The following is a 24,127-nucleotide window of genomic DNA, read 5'->3' as shown; positions in this document are numbered from 1 at the left end:
TATTTTAATTAAAAATTAGAATACAAAACAATTAGCATATTTTTATTAAATACATATTTTACCAATTACTGAGTATTATTTAAATACACAAAAAACCCGCCAAATACAAACAATATAAAAAATTGATAAATCGTAAGCGTTGCTATTGGTCAATTTCCTATTTTTACCTGTTTCACCCAGAGATCCATTGTAGCAATCTCAAACATACGTCGATCAGCTGGCCGCGCATAATCACGTGCATTAGAAAGAAATAGACGGTCCGCAACTAGAACCGGACTATGTATATTTTCAAATTAAAAAAATTAGACATTTCTGGACAAGTCAATTCATTTCTGGGTAGTGCGTGCAGTGCGGTGTGTGTCACATTGATGAATCGACGAAGAAAGAAAATGAATTCGACGTAGTTTTGCGCTAAATTGCGATCATCCCGGTTATCCATAAAATCGTCCCGCAGCCCCGACCACGCCTAAAATCCCGAAAAAGTCGACGGGAATCGGGTTCAAATACCGTTCTAAGGTTACGTCAAAAAAAAACGGGCAAGTCGCTCGGATGGTAGTGGTAACATGGCGGCCTGAAAGACGTATTTTGTTAATGTCTTTTGTTGTGTAAATTCCGGATTTTTTAATCGAAATGGAGCTCAGGGTGGGCAACAAGTACAGATTGGGGAGGAAAATAGGATCCGGGTCCTTTGGGGACATTTACTTAGGTAAGGAATGAACTTTTTCCTGTTTACGGTTGTAAACAAAGATGTTTTGATGGGTTAATGCATGTCACAATTTAATAAATATTGTAAAATTATTAGTTAAGCAAATATTTATATTAAACCTTAATTGTTAATAAAAATTTTTATACGTAAATATGCCAGGAATATTAAATTATTTAGTACACAACATCACTTATCAGATAAATTTCAAATGAGCTATAATATAATTTGTGGTAAAACTAAGTTATTGGTCATTGGTCTAACACTATTTTTGTAGAGAGCATAGTTATATTTACATGTAACATATCTGAAATTTTCCCATTAGTTCATTAAAAGCAAGGACAATTCTGGTGCAGATAGTCTTTCTAGAAGAGTTTCTAATTTTGTCAGAAACTCTAATGCTAACTTTGTGTCAGGAAATAAACAATATTGCTCTTCCTCACCCAGTGTAAAAGCAACAAACATGATTCTTATTTTTTTATTGATGTTAGCCCTATCTCCCTTTTATTCATAAGTGAGATTGACTTATCATACTACCAATATTGAAAAATAATTAAAAATAGGCTTATCCTTGATGTCTTCCCATATAATTTTGAGAAATGTTATTCCTATTGATCCTCATAGTTGTAATTTCAATATTATTTGATATTCCTGTTACACTACTTTGGTCTGCTTTGGCCACATACTAACATCCTGTTGAAATCTCCACTATATACAATATTCACTATATTTAATTGGATCTGTCACAGGGTTATAAATTTCTCTCTGGTTCATGTGATTGTCGATATCTTAGTGGATCATTACTCTTGGGATTAAGACCCATGTGTTTAAGTTATAGTTAGTAGGTATATTGCAGTTAATTTAATTTAATTTTGTTGAATATGTGATTATCTTATTAACTTTTATAATCGGGTTTTTTTATCATATTAATAGTTATTTGTTCTAATTTTTTGAATAATTTTTGATATTGTAACTTTACTTTTTTTTTCTTTTCTTTCAGTTTTTTTTAGGTTTGTTTTGTGTTTTTTTTTTTTCTTTAAACTATATTTCTCATTGTTTTGCAACTGTTTCCTGTTATTGGGCAAGTTGCCTGTTGGAAATAAAGGTTTATTATTATATTTCTGTGATTGGTTTTGTGGTCGGAAGTATTTCTGGAGGACCCTGTTTTGGGGGACCTGATCAGGGCAACAACTGTTATTATTGTAGTTCTTGTGTGTGTAAATTATTATTAAAATGTATTTGACAATGCTTAACATTTCCAAATATAAATTAGGCAAATAGTCTCATAATGAAAAATCATTAACAAGAAACAAAAATAAAATTGGACCAAGAAACAAACCCTGAGGTACACCATCATTCAAGTTTGCTGGGTAAAGGAAGCACCATTAAAACACACAGACCAAGTTCTATCACTCAAATATGAATGGAACCAGTCCACTGCCTTATCCCTGAAACCATAGATATCCAACTTACACAACAATAATCTGTGACTAACACAATTGAAAGCTTTTAGTTACAGAACATTGATGCTGCAACCTGTTGGTCATTTAACTTCAAATAAAGGCTTTCTAAAAAATTAATTGAGTCACTTGTAGATTTTGTTTCTAAAAATCGAAACTAAGCAGAACTCAATATATTATTTTTTAGTTCAAAATTTAAAATTTGTTTCTTAACTACCTTTTCTATTATCTTTGAAAGAGTAGGAAGTGCTACTGATCTGTAGTTTGACTGTCTCACATAACTTCTCACCCTTGAATAATGGGATTATATTAGCAACCTTTAAACAATGTGGAAAAACACCTGTGGCAAAAGAAATATTTATAACATTTTTTAGAGCTTTAAGAGCATTATCAGGGAGCTGGTAAAATATTTTCAAATGAAATTCTGTCCCACCCTAAACCTTTGTTATTTTTTAATTCTAAAATTATTTCTTTCATTTCAATTGATACATGAACATTAATTGATAAGAAGAAATGCACAAATGCTGACCTCATACAGACTTCAGACAGTTTGTGTCACACTAGCATTTGTGCACTAGCATTTAACTTCAGCATCAGTGCATTTTTTAAGAAGGCTTAAGTCTTTACACTAATTATCCTGAATCTTCTTTTAATTCATCACTAGATGATCTTCATAATGTAAATATTGAAGCAACTGCAACCTGTAATTCTTTGAAGTAACTATTAAAGGCAAGCTCAAGTTTTACCATGATATTTTCTCTGTTGCAAATAAATTACTTTTTTTTTACTTCTCCACAAAGATTACTTTTATACTAGGAATAACTTAGTACACAGTTAAGTTATTTTATAATTTTTAAAACATAAATTTACATTCCTTTAATTTACAGAATGCCTCTTCTGTAAATTAAACTAATTTATTTCTAAATCTGTGCAAAATAAGGACCAGAGCACATGTTTCAATTAAATTTACCAATATCCCCATGAAGACTCTCCAAGAAAATGTTTTTTTAATTATTATGCCTTAAGAATTTCCAGTAAACCTCTCTTCTGGTATTAAGTCTCCCTTAAATTTTTATTCTTGAAACTGCTTACCTCATGTATAAGAAGTAGTACTCTATAATTAAATAAATAATACAAGGTCATCTTTCAGCATAAATGTAGTAATATATACTTTTAGTTCAAAATCAAAAAAAAAATGATTTTTTTATGGAACTAAAGAAATATTGAATCATCTCAATCAATCATTACATACAAATTTTGGACAACATATTTTTATAGCATAGAGAAATATACCTATATACTTATAAATTTGTTAAGATAAATTGAAAATCCTTCAGTCTCCCTCCACTTATTTATTAAACATTTAGTTAGCTTAAAATTTCCTACATGTTGTCCTAATTGTTTTTTTTTTTTTGGACTATTTCTTCACTATTATAAATTTGTGTTTGAAGAAAGCAATTTTTCCTGATACCCAAATAAAAAATGGCTAAAGTGAGGCCTCCGTGTAAGAATGGGAATTGTAATGATGTTACAAATTATCAAGCTATAAGTCTGTTCTCTAGTTTTTTCAAGAGTCCAAAATCAAAAAAAGCTTTATTATCATAAGATATGAATCTTCTTGACAAACCCAATATAAATTATCCTTCTTCAAAAGCTTAAGTTTACAAAAATAGCATTACTTACCAACTATAAAAGTAGACTTAACACACATACATACATCAGATATAAATAAAAGATATAAAATAACTAGACAAAGAACAAAACATGAAATTAAAATATAATGGGGTAAAATATAAAAAACATAAATATAAGTATATAAACAGTGAACACAACATATTATCAGACAATTTCAAATAAAACTTATTAACATGTTTAAAAACCTAAAATAAATAATAAGAAGAACATTAAAAACTATCACAATAAAATTCATTTAAAGTATAATGGGGTCTACCAGGTAGCAACTTCCTAACTTTACTTCTAAACATTTGGAGGGAAAGATTGACAAACAAATTATTTGTTAGATGATTGTAGCTCTTAATGCTCTTGTTAACAAGTGACCTTTTTACCAATGTTGAACAAAGTATGGGTAACTGTAGTTTTGAGGCATTTCTTGTCATATGAGTGACATTGTTAGGAAACCTGTGTTGATATTTATGGATAAAGGTTGAGGTTTTGAGAACATAATTTTATTAAACATTTCATTAACATAGTTTAATCCATATAGAGTTAAAATGCCTTGGTTTTTAAACAAGGGTATTCAAACAGTATTCCCTACTGGCTGCATCACAAATTTATCTTACAGCTTTCTTCTGCAACACCATAAGTTACTCCATGAGACCCTGATTACAGAACCCTCCAAAGCAAAGACCATATCTCAACCTTGACTCTATTAAAGCATAGTACACTGATTTTGCCATTACACATGCCAACTCATTGGCTGTAATTCTAACAGCGAAACATCCAGATGATACCTTCTTTGAAAGATTTATAATATGAGATTTGAAACTCAATTCAGTATCCACCATAACTCCTAAGAATTTAGTCTCAGGCCTATTAAAAATTGTATATCTTCTTATGTATGAATTATTCAACTTTGCTCAGCGTGGTTTTACCTCAATTTGGTGCCCATATAAATAAAATATGATTTTTTTTTAATCAATCAACATAATTTCTAAATCTATTAAACCTATAATTTAAAAAATTTTGCGTTATGGAAACATGTATTAACTCAAACTGGGCATAACAAAAATGTGAAGTTAGTATCTAAGCAATATTAAATACTATTATGAATAAAACGAATACTAGGATATTTATCCACATTAAAATCATTTGATCCTTAATAAAAGTTTTCATTAAGCTAGATAAGCTTAGATTTTTCATGAATGTTTATATATGATGCATTCAGATTAGTAATAGTTTGCACCCACACCTCCTCTACAAAACATCTGCATAGTGGATTGTCCAGGAATTTTTCAGTTGGCTTACCCAAAATAAGAATCTTTCTAGATGTTTTTTTTGCATTGGTTTTTCGAACTGTCTCTCAACAGCTATCACCCACTTTACCTAACATCATCACTTTACCTAAGTTAACATCTTCCACTTCTGACTTTAATAAACATATCTCAATAGAATATGAATGATTTCAAAATTCCAGAATTCTTCTGGTGGACTCAACCATAGCTTTGTTAATTGCATAAAGGTCCTCCAGATCCTTTTGAAACTTATAGTAAAATACTAGTGGATATTGCCATTAAATGCTATGCTTTAAAGAGCTTGTTTGAAGTTTGAAGTTCTTTGTATTTTCATGTATCTTCTAATAAACTTATGTATTCTATTAAAAAAAGCTGAAGATCCTAGAAAAAACTGATCAAGGCATCTGTTATATTTTAATGACATAAAAATTCTTGTCTGGTCACAGGGGTCAGAGTCAAGGGTAAGAATTATTTTTTAATTTTTTTTTATTCTAATACCACAAAATTGGTAATTACATGAAAAGTCCTAAGTTACAGATTAAGTAAGCCTTGAATTTGAAACCGAAGATAATATAACTTAAAAAATAAAAATTATAATAAGAATAGAATATAAAACTTAAAAATAATTAACAGAGAAAAAAAAGAAACAAGAACAATCATAAAAGGGGTCTTAACCTGGTATAGTATTCCCAACTCAAATATAATAGTTAAATGGAAAATCACAGTAAAGCTTTCAAATCTTTACTGTGATTTTCCAATTGTTATTTGGATCAACCTTAGAGAACTCTTGATCATTTGGAAGAGCAAGATTAGTTTTTGGTACATCTAGTGGAATATAATTGACCAAGTTACAGTCTTTATAGTTAAAGTTATTTAATATATTGTATAAAAATATCACAGCTTGTATCTTTCTTCTGTCTAAAAGAGTCTTAAATGAAAAACTGTCCAGCATACTTTTATAAGACAGTTTGTATGGATAAAAGTTATTATTCAAAACATAAAGATAGGGCAGAAGTGGAGAAATGACTATAATATATAAATGACCCAAGCTACTTCCCTGAGGTAGATAAATGTTCTCAAGATTGTAGACCCAACCCTAACCCTCTAAACTCTATTCGTCAGATAGGACCTCAACAAGCAGCACGGATCCTCTGCAACTCCAAAGCCCACCAACATTTCAAGGAGCAGTTCATGATCAACCTTATCAAATGCTTTCTCACAGTCTATATAAACTATGTCCAATTGATATTTATTGGAAATAGCCTTGGCAGCAAATTCTGAAATTATTGAAAGATTATTAATAGTAGATTTACCCCTTAGGAAACCATGCCGAAATTTTTGGCATTAAAAATTCAGTTAAATTGTTACAAAGTAAGGATTCAAATATTTTTGCTAATATGTTGATCAAACTTATTGGCCTATAATTTTTAATTTCCACTCTTAAATACAGTTTTCAATGCTTCTGGAAATTGTTTATGTTTAACAGCTAAATTAAATATATGTTTTATTGGTGGAGCTATAAATTCTGCTAGGCCCTCGTATATGTAGGCCGGAATGTTATCTGGTCCTGTTGATTTTTTAGGTTTTAAGTTTTTTATACTTTCAATGGCTTCATTTTCAGTAGTTAATGAGAAATTAAATATGCTACCACTAAAATTGAGGCTGTTCTGTGCATTGTCCTTATTGCTATCCTAAAAAGCATTTGCTATATCTTCCGGGTTTGCGAAAGTAGATGATTAATTTTTCACTTCTCTTGGTATTCCACTATTCTTAGATTTTGAATGTATGAACTGCCAAAATGAATTTGGGTCAGAATTCAAATTTTGTTGATATATTTTATACTCAGTTTGAGTTTGCAGCTTAATATTTTTTGAATTTTATGAATCAAATTAGTAGAGCATCAAGTGGGGTATTTTTTACTACCACTATTTTTAACATGATACTTGGGAGTAGCCGTGTTGAAGAAAGCATAGTTCTACTACTAGTAATAACTCACAATGTTTTTGAGTAGACTTCTGACCAATTACAACCCCTCACCAGCTGATACAAAAAGAAGAAATCCCCCTTTGCAAAGTCATATACACACCCTTTAGGTATGCCTGACTCGCGCCATAGTAGTGGAACTAATAGAAATACCACCATACCTCTTTTAAACATTCAGTCTGTACGAATCAAAAGTCATGAACTATTTATATTTCACGAATAACTTAATTTTCCTGGTATTGTGACTTTTTTGTTACAGGACAAAGTGTTTGAATTTTCTGTAGTGTTTTTTGAAGTAATTAAGGTTTGTGTAATTTATATTTCTAGGTCACCATCCACAAATGTTCGAGATATTTTAGAGAGTCTAGAAGTTTTGTTAAGTCAATTCTCAGTTAATTCATCAATATTATTAACAGGAGACTTCAATATTGATTACTCAAATAAGTTAGATCCCAATGTGCAATCATTAACTAAATTGTTATATTCTTTTAATTTGTCTATGCATGTTGATGAGCCTACTAGATTCTCTGCCTTTTCTTGTTCGGTTCTAGATTATGTATGTTCGTCTTTCGATACTGAAAGTGTCAAATGCAGTACGGTAAATGCTAGATTATCAGATCATGAGGCTGTTGTTGCATCATTGCCACTTGAACATTATGGAGAAGGTAAACTTCAAAAAAGGGTGGGTTGTATATTTTCCAAAAGAAATTTTTACTGATTCAGTTTAATTTGTATGGAGACCCATTGGGAAAATGCCCTAAGTTTTGATGATCCACTTCAGGAATTTCATGATACTGTATATGTATTATTTAATGATTCTTTTCCCGCAACAGTTATGAAAAATAAAGAAAAGAAACCTTGGATTACAAGAGGTATAAAAACATCTAGTAAAAATATGAAGGCATTTCATTATATAAGAAGGTATTTCTCTCAAAATGTACAGTTTATATTATTTTATAATAAATCTGTCAAATATAATTACTATCAACAGAGTATTTTAAATTAAAAAAAATAGATCAAAGGAGTCCTGGAGAATAGTCAACAAATTAAGAGGCAAAACCAACTCATCATCTCAGACTTCATGATGCATGCACTGATCATGTGGATTTTCAGGAATACTTGGATTATTTGTCTGTTTCGGATGCTTTCTTTTTTGCTCTGATTTCATTATTAGAAATTCAACGAATTATTTGGACAAATTAAAAATAAAAATTCTTCTGGGTATGATGCTATCTCATTGAGAGTGCTGTTAGCTCTCCCAGACACTGCTTTGGAGGTTTTGGCCGAAGCTATTAATTCTTCTTAATTATGGCTTTAGAGGTGTGGCATTGCAATGGCTGGAATCCTATCTGTCTAATCGTACCCAAAGAGTTACAGTATCTGGATGTTTATCCGATTCTCTTTTCTCTTATTGAGTTCCATCTTCGTTATGGCTTGCCTTTTTGGGGTTTAAGCAACAAGGGATTATTAAACATAATTTTTGTGATTCAAAAAAAGGCAGTTAGATACCTATGTTCTGCTGGGTTAAGAGATTTTTGTAAACCTCTCTTTATCTCAAAAAACCCTAACTCTTTTTTCTCTTTTTATCTTAGAAACAGCTACTCTTATTTATAAATGTCCTAAACCTCCCTCTAACCCTGGTCATATGACTCGCCAGGTTAACGATTTTCCCTTACCAATCCCTACATCCTCCCTCACCAAGAACTCACTTATATACCTTAGGAAAAAAATTTACAACCATGTTCCTCTATGTATCAGACAAGTTTTAGAAGTTAAGAAATTCAAAAAGAAATTAAAATCACTTTTATTATCCAGGGCATATTATAGCCTTGACGATTTTTTTAATAATATCTTTTGACCTGTGCTCTGACATCATTTAGTGTTTTAGTTTTGTTTCCTTTAAAATATTTTAATTTACTTCCTTTAAATTCTGTTTTATTGACAGCTTTACTTATTTTTTAATCAAATTTATCAAAAAGATGCTTTTTTTTTATTTTTTCAATCTGTTTTGTCATAATTAATTTTGGTAATGTGTGTAAATTTTATGGTAAAATGTTTTAGATGTTATGTTTGTTTGAAATTTGAAATTTAAAGTGAATTTGGAATTTTTTAGTTTTTAGGATGCTTGTACACAAGATTTTATTTTGTCTTACATAATATAGCACATTTTCTTTCTTTCTTTCTTCATTTTTAACCTTCCCTTCTTGTTTAAAAAAAAATTTTGTTATCCCTTTATACAAAGGTGGAGATGCAAATAATCCTTCAAGCTTTCGACCAATATCTCTTTTACCAACTTTGTCAAAAATTGTGGAAAAACTTGTTAAAAATAGGGTCTTTTCATTTTTAAATATGCACAACCTTATAAGTCTACAGCATTTTGGCTTTCAGGCATCCCTAAGCACGTCTGATGCTATTTTCAATTTTTTGGAAAAGTTATATCTTGGACTAAACAATGGTGATTGTGCTGCTGCAGTTTTCTGTGATTTGTGTAAAGCCTTTGACTGCATCAGCCATGGTATACTGTTGAGTAAATTGGAGGCTTATGGATTCAGGGGAATGGTCTTAGAGTGGTTCCACTCATATTTGATGGGAAGAGTGCAGACTGCTAACCTTCAGGGCCAAAGCTCCAATGAAATGACCCTGAGGTGTCCCTCAAGGATCAGTTTTGGGACCTCTCTTATTCTTAATCTATTTTAATGATTTGCCTCGTATTTCAATAAATGGCCATTTTACCATATTTGCAGACGATACCACCATTCTGTGGGAAAATAAGAATTCTGAGCAGCTTGTGGCAAATATTTGGACGGATTTATGTAAGGTAGAAAGATGGTGTGATGCTAATAAGCTGTTCTTTAATATTTAAAAAAAAAAGTTTAAAATTTTAAATGTGCATTTAATGATTTCTTTTTAAGTAATAATATAGTATTGTCTGCTAATTTGAGCAAATTTTTTCGGTTGTATATTGATTCTGGGTTAAAATTTGAAAATCATATAAGCACATGTAATAAAATTTCCTCTGGCTGTTATGCTCTTCGTGTCATTGTGAATAATTTAAACAGTTTAGTGGCTAGAGCATCATATTTTTCTTCAATTAAATCCCATCTTCATTATGGTATTTGTTTTTGGGGATTATGTTCGCAGGCTATTAGATGTTTATTTAGGGTTGGTCCTCGAGAGACTTGTGGTCCCTTATTTGTTAGACACAAAATTCTTACTTTGTACTGTATTTTTATTTTGGAAACAATGTGCCTGATTTTTAAAAAACATAATGGTGAACTCTCGGGCTACTATAGCCTCACAGAATATTTTTCTGAAGTCTTTTAATACAAATTATTAAACAGGTTTGCAATTCACATCTTTCACATTTAATTTTATTATCTTTATTTCAATGTATTCAGGTATTATTTATTTAGTATAACACTATAATTTTATTGTTTTATGGAACTAAAATTTTTTATAATGTATATTTTATGAGCCTTGACTCTCGTGATGGTTTTATCTGTGTTTTTTTTTATGACTGGCTATTTTTAGCTTGATTTTTTGTTCATATACTTAACTTTGGAACAATTTTTGTAACACCTTTATTTTATTTTATTTTAGTTATTCTTAAGCTTTGTTAATAACGATGCATATTTTGTTTTGACATTAAAGCATATTTTGAACTTGAATTTGAAATTATTTTACTTTTAATGGCAGGTCCAACACTAAGCCTGGATGGTATGGATCCTCTATTACTAATTGGTCCACAGGTCTGGTAATCTGCAATATCTCTAGGTTTGACAATACAAGGTCTAAACAACTATCTCTAAAATTGATTATATTATTAAACTGCTGTAGATTATTCAAACTAAGGAATTCTTGTAATAAATTATTTTTCTCATTATCACAGATATTGTAAAAAACCTGCCTTTTAAAATCCCCCAAAATTAATACATTGGTACAATTACTATCTAAAAGACATTCAAAATGAGTAAAATATGAATTTTAACTTTCCAAACTAGAGTTTGGTTGAAAGTACACAACAGAAATAAGAACATAATATATACATTTTTAAACTTTAACTTTACAAAAATACATTCGATATCACAATTTTCAGCCTTTAAAACTTCATATGAATTTTTTTTATTAAATGCTAATAATAATTAAAAACTAGCAAAACCACCCTCCCTGGTAGTTGAAGTAGTTCTGTCTTTTCTTCTTCTTCACAGTATACCTGTCGTCGAATAGTTCGGCAGAGTAAATACCTTCACATAGCCAGGTCTCAGTCAAGGCGATTATGTTGTAGTTTTCAGTCAGAAGACTAGTATAGCACAGCTCAGTTTTGGTTCTGAGACCATGTACATTTTGATAATATACTTTGATTTTGTTTGACTTACATTTTGCTTTGGATAGGCACTATTTACTGTGGGTCCTTCTGCAGTGAGGGCACCCTCCTATCTGGAAAAACTTGGGTACAATAGCCCCATTTGGCTATGCATCCCTCTTCCATGCCTCTTTGAGGTCTTCTTGCATTATGCTTATCTTCATTGATGATTATATATCAGGCTGTTTTGAGCTGTGTTCTTCGCACTTGACATCAGGAAAGCTGGGTTTTAAAAATTATGATGTTAATGTATCACTTTGATGGTTACACTCATCTTTAAATTGATACATATATTGGGTGACACAGGAAAACGGGAACACTAAATAACTTTTTTACTTTTCAAGATAAACAAATGAAAATTGGTATATTGATAAAATAGTTATAAGAGCCTCTTTTGAGATATTCTGTTATTTTTCGTCACTTCCGGTTTAACAGTGTGAGTGACAGTAACTTTTTTATTTTAAATGAGACACTGGTATATTATTATGTATTTTGATAGAAAATAATATTCTGAGAACAATGATACTACATTAGCCACTTTTTGTTTTATACTCATAATATCAAATATTTTTTTAAATTTTGAAATGCGGTTGAAAGTTTTAATTTTTAATCAAGTAATCACAGAAAAATAATATTCATTGTGTTTTATTATTTTATTAAACCAGTTTTTTGGCATTTATTTAATTTTTTTAACCAGCACGTTATTATGAACAACCACTTTTGAAATGCGCTTTTTCAGAAATACCGTCAGTAAACATTTCAAATATTAGCAAACACTAAAATTCTTTCTTAAAACTGCGGCAAATTTATTTGACTGACAAATAATAATTGCACTTGACAAGATGTCATCTATTACGTCAAGTAAAAAATAATTGAAGAACGCGTCAAAACAAGCTTTCTATGCGATTTCTATTAATTAAATGCGTTTATTTATATGACTTAGTATTTTTCTTCTTGTGGGCCTATTTATCAACCGATATAAAAAATAATGATTCAAATTATTAGGAAAAAAATAACTTATTTCAAAAGTGGTTGTTCCCAATAACGTGCTATTTAAAAAAATACATTAAATAACAAAATGACTGGTTTGCATATTTTAAATAAGGGTGTAAAAGATTTAAGTCATAAAATGCAATGAAGCAAGTTTGGTGTTTGAAGATGAAGTGTCAGAGGCCGAAAAGAACTTTTCCTCCTCCCTAGATAATCTACACAAACTTAATGATGAACTTAAAATTGAATTAACAAATTTAAGAATTAAAGAATGTGAGTCTACTGTCACTATTAAAAGTATGTGAAGAGGAAAAAATAAATTTCAATATAGAAATCAATGAGTTAAATACCTTAAATAAAAATTTAATTGTAACAATAAAAACATTAGAAAATGAATCTGCAACCTATAAGACGCAAATGAATATGTTACAAATGGAAGTTAATGATTTAACTAAGATGAATAAGAATATGATCTAGTCTATAAAGGTGTTAGAAGTTGAAAAAGATACTTGCTATTCCGATATTTGTGCATTAAAGCAACAGCAAAACTTATCTAAATTTGTTAATATAAATTCTCCAACACAGTTACCATGTAGGCCAAATTCACCCGTTGATAATCGACCTAAGCTTCTTTTTGTGGGTGGAAATTGTAGTAGAGTGTTCCTGAAGAAATTGCGTCTGAAGTTTGAAGCTAACTACAAAGTCCAATATTTCCTGAAGCCAGGAAGTACAAACAATGAACTGATTTATACTGCATCATCTATGGTTAAGGACTTTACAGAAAATGATATGTTGATTTTAGTGTTAAATGGTATTTGCTCATCATTCAGTATTTAAAAAAAATTTATACATTTACATAGCAATAGTTTAGTGATGACAAGCCCTTACATGTATCCAAACCATAATGTAATTTATAATAGCAATAAGGCTCTCTATATAATATTTCACACAAATAATATTAATCTAAATAGAATTTTAGAGTCTAATCATGCCAGCAACTTTGGATCAGATTTGGCATCATTACTGTATACCCATATTTTAAAACATTTCAAAAGTAGCATTTCATCAAAAAATGTGTCCACAATAAAACCAAGTAATCAACCTGGACTTCTAGATACTGACTGTGATAGGGATTCTTTTTTATAGATAAATACACAGAAGATGAAGCTCACTCACATTCTATAAATAACATTGAAAATAAGCATGCGAAAAGTTTCAGTAGTTTTATTTTAAATATACAGTCTCTAAGAAATAAAATGGACGAGCTTCATCTTTTACTTGATTCATGTGATTTTCCTGATATTGTATTAACTGAGCACTGGTTAAAGCCTAACGAATGTTTCTTAATATCTGATTATATTCCTATATCAATTTTTTGTCAGCAACACTCCATACATGGAGGAACAGCTATTTTAGTTAAACAAACAATTGCAGCTTTTTTCTGTAAAATTAATAAGTATGATAGCTTTCTGTTCGAGAAGGTTTTTGAATTCTCCCTTTGTTTTTGTAAGCGATTTAATTTATATGTTCTTTGTGTTTATAGACAACCCACAGGAGATATTGGTATGTTCTTGGACAAACTTGATTCTCTATTATCCCAATTGTCTCTACACACCATAGTTATATTGGCTGGTGACGTTAATATTATAACTTCACTGATGTAAGCTTGCTATCATATCATACATCCCTTTTAAGTATATTGGAATCTTATGACTTAAAGATGCATGTTCTTTCACCCACACGTATAACATCCTCATCTGCAACTACTATTGATTATTTGTGTAAAGTCCAGTGCAACGATATATTAGAATGGTCACCCGTCAAAACACCAGCATTTTACTTCTCAAACAATGTAAATAGAAGGTGGATGACATTGTTTGGCAGGTGGAATGCTGGTGTTTTGACGGGTGACCATTCTAATATATCGTTGCACCGGACTTTACAAATTTAAATGATGTGTCATGTAGAGTACTCTCATCTGGTATTTCTGACCATGAAGCCATTCTCGCTAGGATTCCATGCAACACTGTATTTCCTTCATCTCATTATATAGGAAGAATTTTCAGCAGAGCAAATTTCAATGCTTTTTCTTCTACTACAGCTTTGGTTAATTGAAATGCAGTTGAAATGGCTCCTGACCCGTTTAGTTTGTTATTTCATGTGCTATGTGACAAGATCAATCAGTGTTTTCCTAAAAAGAGGCTTAAAATGAAAAATAGAAAACCATGGGTCACAGCAGGCCTCAGAACTTCAGCTAAAAACCTCCGTTATTTGGCAAGTATACAAGTTGTGCAAGTATACAACTAATGCAAACATTATTCTTTATCATCAGAAATATCGTAGTCTATACAGAAAGACGATAAAAGCAGCAAAGGTTAAATATTATAGTGACCTCTTGAATGTGTCCTCAAATAGGCAGAGAGAATGTTGGTCAATAAATGACTTCAGGCATTCTCACAAGAAAGTTTCAGAACCAGAAGTAAGACCAAATAGTTTAAATGATTATTACTGTAATATTCCTCATTTATTGTTCAAGGATGTGAATACTAATATTGATCCTTTGCATTATATTCAACAAGTGTCAGTTCAAAATTCTTTTTTCTTTTATCCTGTTAGCCTTACTGACGTTGGAGATGCAATTAAAAGCTTAAAAAACCATAAATCAGCTGGAGCTGATGGGATATCATCAAAATTACTACTCCTTTTGCCTGACTCAGCATTGAATGCCTTAGCTTCTGCCATAAACAATTCCTTTCATAATGGCATCTTTCCAGCATGTTTGAAGGAGGCAGTGGTTATCCCTCTTTATAAGGGTGGAGATTTGAGTGAGCCTTGTAATTTCCGTCCAATTTCTATATTATCTACCCTCTCCAAGATAGTTGAAAAACTTGCAAAAATCAGAATTTTGTCTTTTATGCAACATAATTGCATTTTATCTGCAAATCAGTTTGGATTTCAAACGGGAAAAGGGACTCATGACGCTGTTTTCGGCTTTTTGGAGTGTCTATGTGTCCTTAAATTCTGGAGAGTCCGCGGCGGCAGTGTTTTGCGATTTATCCAAGGCATTTGATTGTGTAGATCATGGAATACTGCTGTCTAAGCTTAATAATTATGGCTTTAGAGGTGTGGCATTACAATGGCTGGAATCCTACCTGTCTAATCGTACTCAAAGAGTTACAGTATCTGGATGTTTATCCGATTCCAGATCCCTTAAAACTGGAGTACCTCTGGGTTCAGTGTTAGGACCACTATTATTTTTGCTCTATGTAAATGATTTGGGTTCATTAAAACTGCAGGGCAAAGTGGTTCAGTTTGCTGATGATACCACCATTTTATGGAATCATAGAGATTCTGATAATGTTAGAGCCCAGGTTTTTAAGTATCTTAAGATTTTATCGGAGTGAGAAAACTCTCCCTTGCAAAACAAAGAAAGCTGTAAGTTCCTTGGTATTACCATTGATGGTCGCCTTCGCTTAGAAGATCATATCCTAAATCTTGCATCAAAATTATCCTCTGGATGCTTTGCAGTAAGAATGGCAGGGCATGAGCTGGGAGGGGTAGTTGCACGTTGAGTGTACTTTTCTCTTATTGAGTCCTATCTTCGTTATGGCTTGCCTTTTTGGGGTTTAAGCAACAAGGTATTATTAAACATAATTTTTGTGATTCAAAAAAAGGCAGTTAGATACCTATGTTCTGCTGGGTTAAGAGATTCTTGTAAACCTCTCTTTATATCTCAAAAAATCCTAACTCTTTTTTCTCTTTTTATCTTAGAAACAGCTACTCTTAGTCATAAATGTCCTAAACCTCCCTCTAACACTGGTCATATGACTCGCCAGGTTAACGATTTTTCCTTACCAATCCCTACTTCCTCCCTCACCAAGAACTCACTTATATACCTTAGCAAAAAAATTTACAACCATGTTCCTCTATGTATTAGACAAATTTTAGAAGTTAAGAAATTCAAAAAGAAATTAAAATCACTTTTATTATCCAGGGCATATTATAGCCTTGACGATTTTTTTAATGATACCTTTTGACCAATCTGTTTTGCTATAATTAATTTTGGTAATGTGTGTAAATTTTATGGTAAAATGTTTTAGATGTTATGTTTGTTTGAAATTTTAAATTTAAAGTGAATTTGGAATTTTTTTGTTTTTAGGATGCTTGTACACAAGATTTTGTTTTATCTTACGTAATATAGCACATTTTCTTTCTTTCTTTATTATTTTTTCCTGATTACTTGATTAAAAATTAAATCTTTCAACACATTCATGACAGCCTATTTTAAAATTTAAAAAATGGATTTTTTCTATGAGTATGAAACAAAAACTAGCAAATGTAGTATCATTGTTCTCAGCATATCATTTTCTATCGAAATACGTAATAATATACCAAATGTCTCATTTAAAATAAGAAAGTTGTCCCGGTTAAACAGGAACAACTGAATATGTCAAAAAATGCTCTTATCTCAATTTTCATTTGTTTATCTTGAAAAGTAAAAAAGTTATTTAGTGTTCCCTTTTTCCTGTCTCACCTGGTATATAATACATATTTATATAAGAAATATATAATTATTTTTTGTAGGAACTAATATATCAACAGGGGAAGAGGTAGCAATTAAGTTAGAATGTATCAAAACAAGGCATCCTCAATTACACATAGAATCAAAATTTTACCGGATGATGCAAGGGGGAGGTAAGTAAAAAGTTTATATCGTTTAGTATAAGTAAGTAAAATGCATAATTTGCGAACAAATGCTTGTTTTATAAATATTATATTTATCTAACAAAACTCTTATGCAATTTTACAGCAGCACAAAGAATTATGAGGAATATTTTAGCATGGTACAGGCATTTTTAAAGGCATTTGAAATGACAATAACAAAATAATCAATCTTTACAAATCTGAAACAATAAGAAATCTCTTATATAAGCATATCGTTGAAATAAGTTCATTTGTGTGAGAGCCCCGCAGTTATCTGGTCTATTTTTAAAAACCCTTTTGTAAGAAAAAAATGTACGCGCAAACAAATGGTTGTTTCATAGATAATATATTTATCTAATAAAACTCTTATGCAATACCAAAAGTACAGCAGCATAAAGAAAATATTGTGTGGAATGTTTGTATTATAAAAATACTTTAGCAGGGTGCAGATACTTTTTCAATCAATTTTGAAATGACAATAATGAACTAATTACTCCTTATAAATCTAAAACAACAAGAAATGTCTTATACAAAGCAAAAAAATGTATATCATTACACCAAGTTCATTTGTGTAGGTGAACAGCCACCCAAACTATATCTCTTAATCTATTTTTTAAAAACCCTTTTGTAACAAAAAATAAAGTATTCCTAAAAGACCCTTAGTATAACCGTTTGTGCGTGACGCTTACTGCTTTGGACATTTCACCCCTTTGTTTAAATTAAAAATTTACTACATGCCTTAATAATTTTTTAATGATATTGCCTCCATTTCCCAAGTGTAATACATATGCATACATGTAATACAAAATTATTATTGCATTAGTACATAAGGCTTTTTTTATATTATATTCCTATATGAATTTTTCAAAAGAAAAACAAGCACCTTTTTATATAATATTGCATAAAACCATATTAGAAGCACTGACCTGAAATATCCTTAAAAGACTATTATATATCGCTATAGATATTATAAAACTGACGTTAATATAAAATAAATTGATTGCATACATAAAATGGTTTTTGTTCCATAAATAGACTAAGCTATTAATAAAATGTTAGAAAGAAACAATGATACATATTACAATAGCGATGTGATAAACGATTGGAATGCACATTATTTCATTTATTGACCAGGGTCATGATAACTACTTGTAGGGGTTGTTTTAAGCTAAATGTTTGATTTTCAGTGGGAATTCCACAAATGAAATGGTGCGGCTCAGAAGGTGATTATAATGTAATGGTGATGGAGCTCCTAGGACCGTCTTTGGAAGATCTATTCAATTTCTGTTCAAGAAGGTTCTCCCTTAAGACGGTGTTACTTTTGGCCGACCAGCTGATCTCACGTACTGATTTTATCCATTCGCGAAATTTTATACATAGGTAACTAATTATACTTCACCTTGTTATGCTCTTACATGCTGACCATTTTCAGAGATATTAAGCCTGACAATTTCCTAATGGGTCTAGGAAAGAAGGGCAACTTAGTTTATATTATAGATTTTGGATTAGCTAAGAAATATAGGGACGGACGCACCCACCAGCACATACCATATAAGGAAAATAAAAATTTGACAGGTAGGTATTTGATGTTTTTCTATAAAGCAATGGAAACGGATTTATGTAAGAGCAAATAATTATTTTAATATAATGTAAAGAAATCCACAATAATATTAACTGTAACTTCAAAGGTCATAGATTGCATTGCCGCGTTTCCTTTTTAGCCGAACGGTAACCGATTTGCGTAACGCCCCGTTGAATATTTAATTTGTTTAATTATTACAACGTCCCTGAGGAATTTTTACTCCTTTTAGAGAAAATTGTAAATCCTAAGAGTGGCCTTAATTTCATGTCTGTGTGCCAAACTGTTTATCTATTGTGTATATTTCTTGGGAAATATTGCTAAAACATGCTTTTTTTCTGTAAATATTAATTATGCGACGCATGTGCAATTTCCTAGTTTCAAGGTTATAATTTTGTTGTTTTAATGACCTACTAGAACAATAAGAAGGATTTAATATTAAATAAATAAAAAAATTACAAAATACATATTAAAGTATAAAATTACATATTTACAATAAAATAATAGACCCAATTCTAACCAAACAAGTATAAAAAGTGTTTTTTTTTATGAATTTTGATTTTTCTTGTCTTATTGGTTCTTGAAATACGCTATTACTGAACAGAATTTTACAATTTTACAAAAACATTCGTTCTCATTATTAATTTAGGTACGGCGAGGTACGCGAGCATAAACACCCATTTAGGCATCGAACAGTCCAGGAGAGACGATCTCGAATCGCTCGGCTACGTCCTTATGTATTTTAATAGAGGTTCTTTACCATGGCAGGGCTTGAAGGCCGCCACCAAACGCCAAAAGTACGAAAGGATTTCCGAAAAGAAGATCTCTACGCCTATTGAGGAATTGTGCAAGGTACTAACATTTCTAACTATTTAAGGTGACCAATTTTTTTTTACTATTAATCCAACAAACTTTATTAAGTTCTTGTAAAGCATCTTAAAATAAATATTTTAAGTTATTAGTAGTCAAAGATGGTACGTTGTATGAAACCCTATAAACTTTAGTTGCAATCCCCTCAAAAATGTATTTATTTAAAACTATAAACTGCACGAAAAAATTTAAGTGTTACAATTCTTTAAAATCTCTAGGAAATACAATGACGTCCTGGAAAACATACAGTGTCACTCCAAGAAAATGAAAAACAGAACCATTTATTTAGATTCTTGGAAGACCCACAATATGACTGAAAAACAGGAAAATGTATTTTAAATACCTGGCAGATATAAAAAATTACACTAAGTTCCTGAAAATAAAAAAAAAATACTCCAAATTTCTGACAGACATGCAAAAATACTTCAAAAAGCTGAAGCACATGAAAAATTGTTTAAATTCCTTGGAAAACATACAACACAAATAAAATTAATCCAAGGAGCCAGAAAAATTTTAAATGGAATTTTAGCCTGAAATATATATATAAAAAAATATATATACAGTGGTGGCCAAAAGTATGGAAACTTTTTTAATTTGTATTTTTTTTTAAGAAACCAGGAACTATAATAAAATTACTCATATTGTGATAAAGTATATACACTATCGGACAAAAGTAGAGAAACTTTTTAAATTTGCGTTTTATTTGAATACTTCAAAACTAATGCAGTTCTACACATAATGAAAATCAACAATAATTGTTAAGACTTAATTTGTATAAAGTAAAATAAATTGTAAAAGAAAATCCTAAGATTTAATTTAATGAAACAAAATATTTATGAGACAAAAGTAGAGAAACTAAATTTTATTCCAAAAGTACAAGTTATTTCTTATTTCTATCTTAATAAAATTAATAGTAAGTAGAGTATCCCTTATTGGCAATCACCTCGCGGCATCGATTTGGCATGGATTCCAACAGTTTCATAATGGTTTCCTCTCCAATAGAATTCCAGGAATCTTGTAAAACTTTTATAAGATCATTTTTATTACTGATCTGATGTTGCCTTACACGCCGGTCTAGTTCCTCCCAGAGGTTTTCAATCGGGTTAAGATCGGGACTTTGCGCAGGAAAGTCCATAACCCTAATATTTTCCGATAAAAACCAATCTTTGACAACCTTTGATTTATGTTTGGGGTCGTTATCTTGTAGGAATATCCAAGTCAAAGGTAAATTATCCTCAGCAAAGGGTAGCATTACATTTTGTAGGATGTCTAAATACACAAATCGATCCATGATACCCTCAATGATGTGTAATGGTCCTGTACCGAACCCAGAGAAGCAACCCCATACCATGCAGGAGCCACCACCATGCTTTACCGTAGGCTGTGTATATCTTGGATCGAATCTTTTGCCTTGTGGTCGATGTACCCATGAGATTCCATCGGACCCAAACAAATTGAACTTACTTTCATCAGTAAAAAGAACTTTTTTCCAGTCGTTGGTTGTCCAATGCAAATATTTTTGTGCAAAGTTGAGTCGGGCCTTCTGATTCTTCTTGCTAATAAACGGCTTTTTAGCGGCTCTTCTACTAAATAATCCTCCTTCCCTCAGTCGTCTTTGTATGGTCTTAGAACTAACATTAACACCAGGTAATTCACTTAAAATTTTATTTGCTGATTTGTGAGGATCAGACTGGGCAATTCTTTTTATCATCATTTCCATGTGTTTGGTTGTTTTTCTTGGGCGGCCACTTTTTTTAATGCTTTTTGTTGAATTTCGTGTTTTAAAATTAGAAATTGTCTTGCTAACAACGGACTTATGCAAATTAAGCGTTTTACTAATGTCCACTTGTCGTATACCACTCTTGTGTGCATCAACTATTTTTCTACGAAGGTCTTCAGACAAATATCTTCCGCGAGGCATGTTGATTAAAAAAACTATGCAAAACTATCAACAGAACTCACGTAAAGCGAACTAAATACTAAATTTGGACGATTGATATTTAGGTTTCTCTACTTATGTCCATCCGAAAATATTTGAATTCTTTTATTGTAAATAAACAACTGATAAGAGGCATGTAAAATGCGGTAAAAAAACGCAGTTGTTGAGAACTACAATATTTGTAGTAAATATTTAATTTAAATACATGGTTTCCGTAAATCAAAGAATTTTTAGAAGTTTCTCTACTTTTGTCCGATAGTGTATAATATATTACCTAATTTAACATATTAATTTGAATCAAAATCTGCTAATATTTTGTGGCATATCCCTCCGAATTTATTACTTCTCTACATATTCGTGGCATAGAACCGACAAGTCTTGCACTGTCTTCACTGGAAATGGCAGCCCACTCAGTTTGCAGTATTTCCCACAGTTGAGCCGTTAAAAAAAAATTTGGGCTATAACTCAAAAACTATTAATCAAAAAAATATATATTTACACCACTAGATTCTACGTAAAAAAATGTATAAGAATGAGTTTTTACTTTTACAAAAACTTTAAAGATAACGGAGATACGATGTGGGTCTCAAAATGCAACAATTTCAAAAATGCCCTGTAGTTTAAAACTAAAAGGGCTTTGAACATTTTGTTAACAGCATCTTTAGTTTTACGAAAAAGTAGCACAGTGTCGCGAAAACCGCACCTATCTATCTCTAAAAATAACGGAGATATCCCGCAAAAGTACCCAAAATGGGACACCCTGTACAAACCATTAATTTTGGCATTTACTTTATTTTTTTAAATAGCACATTATTGGGAACAACCACTTTTGAACTGCGGTTTCTTTTTCCCAATAATTTGATATGATTAACTTTTAAATCGGTTGATAAATAAGCCCATAAGGAGAAAAAAACTAAGTCACATAAATAAACGCATTTAATATATAAAACATAGCATAGAAGGCTTTGATTTCTTGAATGGCTGCGTTCTTCATTTATTTTTCAATTGACATAATACATGACATCTTGTTAAGCGCAATTAATATTTGGTATTTAAATAAATTTGCTAATATTATGTAAAATGTTTACTAATGAAGAAAAAGTTAATATGCCGTACGCTATATTCCCGCGCATACGTTCTTTCATTCGACAAGAAGGTGATCGTTTCGAACAATACATGTAAACAGTTTTGTATTAAAATAATTTATAAACCTCATATTTTTTCTGTTTGTTTGCCGTTTGTGTGTACCTATGTTATGTTAGGTAAATGTTAAATAGAATATATAGTATTAAGATATTGAAAAAAATATTATATTGAATGTAATATTCAATATAATATTCACAACAAAATATGATGTGTTATGTCACTTAAAAAAATACGCAGGAGTGTCATTACAATGCTTGCTGTTCGTTCATTTTTGTGAGTTAGTTTTTTTCTTCTTATGGGCTTATTTATCAACCCATTTAAAAATAATCATATCAAATTATTGGTAGAAAGAAACCACATTTCAAAAGTGGTTTTTTTTTAATAATGTGCTATTTAAAAAAATAATGTAAATGCCAAAATTAATGATTTGGACATTTTAAATAGGCGTGTAAAAGATTTAAGTCATAAAATGCAATAAAAACTATTTTTCCGTGATCACTTGTTAAAAAATTAAAATATTCAACGCATTCATGGCACCCTATTTTAAAATTTAAAAAACTGATTTTTTCTTTGAGTATAAAACAAATAGAGTACCATTGTTTTCAGAATATTATTTTCTATCGAAATACGTCACAATATACCAAATGTCCTATTTAAAATAAGAAAGTTAGTGTCTTTTCCTGTTACACCGAAAGTGATGGAAAACACTAGAATATGTCAAAAGATGCTCTTATAACTATTCTATCGATCTACCAAATTTCATTTGTTTATCTTGAAAAGTAAAAAAGTTATTGTGTTGTTCCCTCTTTTCTGTGTCACCCGGTATACACGTGATTCCCAAATCTTAAATTATTGGAAATTTCTGTAACAGAATGAAAAATCCTCCAAGAGCCTAAAAGGCAATGAAACATTATTTTCAACAGCTGGACGAATCTAAAAATTATTGCAAAAGATTAAATATTAAGAACTCAACTAGTTATAGAAAAATTTCTTAATCAAAACCTTAAAAATTTAAACTTTTTATTAATTGTATTTACTTCTTCTTTTCTTAGTGGCATTTCGAGTAGGGAATTCAGCCAGCTTCACTTCGTAATTCGGAAAGCCGTCCGGTAACTCTTCTTTTTTTTCTAATGGCCCCTCGTGGTATTTTTTATTGAGTGATTCAGGGACATATTTACAAACAAAGGATTTAAACTCTTCTCTTTTCCAGGTAACATGGGATCCCATCACAAGTAATTGCTTTGTAACCGAGTATTGAAATACACTGTGTTCAACAGTACACTGGCAATCATACATTTAAATTAAATTTTTTTTGATAGATTAGAAGATTAAAAGAAAACAAGAAAAATTAGAATCACACCTTTTTATATTTGCTATTTTTTTGGTCACTTCAAGAAAAAAGATCAAGTGAAGATTCT

The 24,127-nt window shown here is 30.7% G+C and overlaps 1 protein-coding gene across 3 annotated transcripts in view; it reads left to right on the top strand.

The window, feature by feature from the left end:
* Nucleotides 1-321: 321 nt before the first annotated feature.
* The window catches only part of LOC126738007 (casein kinase I-like), a 62,924-nt gene continuing 39,118 nt past the window's right edge, over nucleotides 322-24,127 (top strand). For all 3 annotated transcript variants that reach the window (XR_007661185.1, XM_050443161.1, XM_050443160.1), the window contains exons 1-5: nucleotides 322-706; nucleotides 17,056-17,166; nucleotides 18,363-18,555; nucleotides 18,608-18,750; nucleotides 19,404-19,606. Coding sequence is in view for 2 of the 3 variants with exons in the window: in XM_050443161.1 (XP_050299118.1) it covers nucleotides 631-706; nucleotides 17,056-17,166; nucleotides 18,363-18,555; nucleotides 18,608-18,750; nucleotides 19,404-19,606 (726 nt within the window). In the remaining variant the exon portion in view is untranslated. The remainder of the gene's footprint in view (nucleotides 707-17,055; nucleotides 17,167-18,362; nucleotides 18,556-18,607; nucleotides 18,751-19,403; nucleotides 19,607-24,127) is intronic.

This window comes from Anthonomus grandis, chromosome 6 (genome assembly GCF_022605725.1).
Source record: "Anthonomus grandis grandis chromosome 6, icAntGran1.3, whole genome shotgun sequence".
Lineage (NCBI taxonomy): Eukaryota > Metazoa > Arthropoda > Insecta > Coleoptera > Curculionidae > Anthonomus > Anthonomus grandis.
Note: the sequence above shows the minus strand (reverse complement) of the source record. Positions and strands in the feature narration are given on the sequence as shown.